The sequence below is a fragment of the Topomyia yanbarensis genome, unplaced genomic scaffold (assembly GCF_030247195.1).
Source record: "Topomyia yanbarensis strain Yona2022 unplaced genomic scaffold, ASM3024719v1 HiC_scaffold_17, whole genome shotgun sequence".
NCBI lineage: Eukaryota > Metazoa > Arthropoda > Insecta > Diptera > Culicidae > Topomyia > Topomyia yanbarensis.
The window spans coordinates 46,718-50,275 of record NW_026683349.1 but is presented as its reverse complement, the minus strand read 5'-3'; the positions used below and the strand labels follow the sequence as shown (position 1 = coordinate 50,275).

Sequence of the window (3,558 nt, the reverse complement as noted above, 5' to 3'; positions counted from 1 at the left end):
CACAAGAAATATTAATCTTACATTCACATTTCATAACTATTAGGCACATAAAACCCCATTCTATAATAATATGCACATATAACTTATGTGTGTGCATACATAGTTTATACAGTTGACACATAGAAGGTATGTGTGCGCGTCATAACAATAGCATTTCTTCTTCATATGAATTTTAAGCGGTTTGAAGCAAATAGAATTAACGTTTGGATTTCTTTCAGTGTATTGTCAAACTCTGTATGTAGAGATAGGGAGGCCACCCAGTGCCTCAAAAATCGTGCGCATCGTGCTCCAATATGGCGGATTGCATTTGACGTTACCGTTCCAAGCCATTAGAGCGAAAGAGAGCGTGATCTGTAGGCGCGTTTCCGATAATCAAAAGATTCTCATTCTCGCTCTTTCATTTTTTCGGCTTAGAGCAAATGCGTGTTTATTTTCTTTTTTTTTCGTGCTGATGAACTTGAGCAGCTAGAGCAACCGAAAAAAACCATTGTTTGTTGTGTGGTGGCATTTTTTCTCAAGCCGCAACGTAACATTATTTAATTCGCGGCCTCGAAGAATACCGGGAATACCAGGTTCTCGATGGCAACGCCGGCCATTGTGAATTTAAACAGAATTTCCGCGTACGTAACAGTCAGTACCGATCTGAACATTATGTTCCAGCAACGGTTCCAGGTCTTGTCCTGTCAGTGTAAAGTTCTGAGGCTGCAGTTTGCTCATGTATCAAAAAGTAAGTAACGGTTTCACTTATATATTGAGTTTACAGCAAAGCTTTTTTTCAGTGGCAAGCCGGATTAACAAACTATTCAAAACACTGCAGACTGGTGTTTCAAAACTTATCGGGAAAGGCTCCGAGGAAGCCAATGAGGTGCAAAACGCGGCATACAATACATTGGCTCAACTGGCTATCGTTTGTCCGGCTGTGAATACGATGTCCAACTCGTTTCTTCCTATTTTGATCATCTGTCACAGGAACCGGTCTAATTGCATACGCCCGATAAGAGGCGCCTTTGGTAGGGCTCAGGCGATTTTCGACTGGAGGAAGCAACCAAAAATTCCTGGCGATACCGTACTGACTAAGGGAGAAAAGGACACCGTCATGATGACAGAGGACGATTCGTCCCGCATTCCAATCAAAAGTGTTGTAAAGATTCTGTTCCGTCGAGGTATTTGTGGAGAAAGTGCTCAGTTGAAGGAAAGGATGACAACCTATTTGTTTGGAGTTTCCAAGAAAGAACATCCAAACTATGGGTCAACTCTTTTGACAACTGTAAACAACCGACAGAGAAGAATCAGTCCAAAAATCTGTTCTCAACTACTCATGAACCATAATGGATTGTGCTTCCGTGTTTCAAGGGTACGGTTGAACGTGTTACTATAAAGTGAGGTTTACTAATAGTTTCTATATTATCACAAAATTTTTGGATTACCATCGACTCTGCCTGCTGGTGTCAACACTCATCCCGAAGAGGATAAAAAAATGCTCAAATTGGCAGCCTTCTTGAAGTTAATTGCCGAAAGCGGTATTGAGGATGTCATTTGGACAGACAACAACCTTATTAGAAGGGTGGATTACTGGTAGAAAAGAAATTACCGAGCTGACCTGTTTTCGATTTGGTCAGTATCCCTATTGGCTAGAGAAAACAAAGAATTTATACGTTGGGATCTTCGCTGAAGGAAATCTCCGAACCGATCAGAGCACTGTTTGTGAATGTATACTTATACGATGTGCTTTTGGTCTTGAAATGTGACGAGCAGGAGCTGGAGGCGCAAATCAAGGAGCTGCTGGCTCTGACAATAAACCTGGAAAATCGGGATCGTTCCATTATAGCGGCTCTCAATATCATCAAACGTAAGCTCATTTTGACGACCTGAACTGCAAAACTGAAATTTTCAAAGATCTTTTCCCATTATTAATCTTCCTCCAGAATGACAACGGTAATCGATGTTTCAATCGGTCTGTATCAAAAATGTTAGTTTCTACCAAAAAAAACTGCCGCATAGCGCGGTGAAGGCACCGAGGAAAAGAAAACTGATCAAGGTGATGTAAACACGAAAGCTCCTATGTTGAAAGTCCATAGCACTTCTGCAGAGTGGTCATACCAAAGCTACAATCCGAGAGGATGTTACATTGTTTAGGCTATCTGGTTATCGGTGATGAGAATTTTTTTTGCTAAACGGTGATTTAAGGTTTTTCTGATTCTGCTGAAGTTGACCAAGGATCCGACTCTATTGCCATGGTTTAAATTATGCAATCGTGTGGAGAATGTCAAGCGGATCAAGATTCGATAGGAAATATTAACGATGATATACTTATTTAAAACGCTTGTACCATCTGGTTGTTTGCGATGATCAGAATTTGCAGCAAGCGCAAGTCGGTGGAGAATAAAACAGATTCTGCAGCTGGCATTCACTGATTTACTCTCAAAGGATAATGGTAAGTTATGGCATTTTAGTTCTTGACAGCACACTACACCGGTGTTGATGCTACATTCATTCAACTTTGGGTATAATTCTATTTCTTTTTTGCACTACACCGGTGTAGTACCAAATGAGAATGAAAACGCTGTTAAATTGCGTTTCGATATTATCAGTCGGTTTCAATATGGAATTGTTTTTTTTTTAAACTGTTTCAGGATGTGGCATCACGTGGTTTGGGAATGGTGTGGTCAATTTCCATGAATGGCAGGCAGGAAAAACTGCCGAATTAGTTGATGGTCAACTAGACGACTTGTGCAAGAAGAAGACACTAAGATTTTCGAGGAAGGTGTACTGAGGATGGCACCTAGTGGGTAAGTAAACTTGAGCAAGTTGGTTTTACGTTTCGTGTTCTGCTCATATGCATGCGGCAGCTGTCGTGACCATCATGAAGTTGAGTTTAATAATACAAACATCCATTCATAAATCACGAATATTGGAATCTTACAATTTAAGAATTTTAGTATTTTAGAAGTCCAGAATTTTAAAATTTTAGAATTCTGGAATTTCAGAATTTTCGAATTCTAAAATTTCATAATATGAGAAATGTAGAATTTTGGAATTTCAGAAATTTAAAATTTTTGAAACCTAGAATTTTAAAATTTTAGAATATCAGAATTTTAGAATTTTACAATATTAAAAATTTACAATTTTATAACCTTACACTTTAAAAATTTTAGAATTTTAGAATCTTAGAATTTTAGAATCATAGTTTTTTAGAATTTTAGAATTTTAGAATCTTAGAATTTTAGAATTTTAGAATTTTAGAATTTTAGAATTTTAGAATTTTAGAATTTTAGAATTTTAGAATTTTAGAATTTTAGAATTTTAGAATTTTAGAATTTTAGAATTTTAGAATTTTAGAATTTTAGAATTTTAGAATTTTAGAATTTTAGAATTTTAGAATTTTAGAATTTTAGAATTTTAGAATTTTAGAATTTTAGAATTTTAGAATTTTAGAATTTTAGAATTTTAGAATTTTAGAATTTTAGAATTTTAGAATTTTAGAATTTTAGAATTTTAGAATTTTAGAATTTTAGAATTTTAGAATTTTAGAATTTTAGAATTTTAGAATTTTAGAAT

The 3,558-nt window shown here is 36.0% G+C and overlaps 1 protein-coding gene across 1 annotated transcript; it reads left to right on the top strand.

Moving 5' to 3' along the window:
• Positions 1–455: 455 nt before the first annotated feature.
• On the top strand, positions 456–1,872 carry LOC131694838 (proteasome-associated protein ECM29 homolog). The gene is made up of 3 exons (XM_058983347.1): positions 456–727; positions 780–1,354; positions 1,636–1,872. Exons 1-3 carry the CDS (start codon positions 580–582, stop codon positions 1,870–1,872), a joined length of 960 nt encoding a protein of 319 aa, XP_058839330.1. The 5' UTR covers positions 456–579.
• The last annotated feature ends 1,686 nt before the right edge of the window (positions 1,873–3,558 follow it).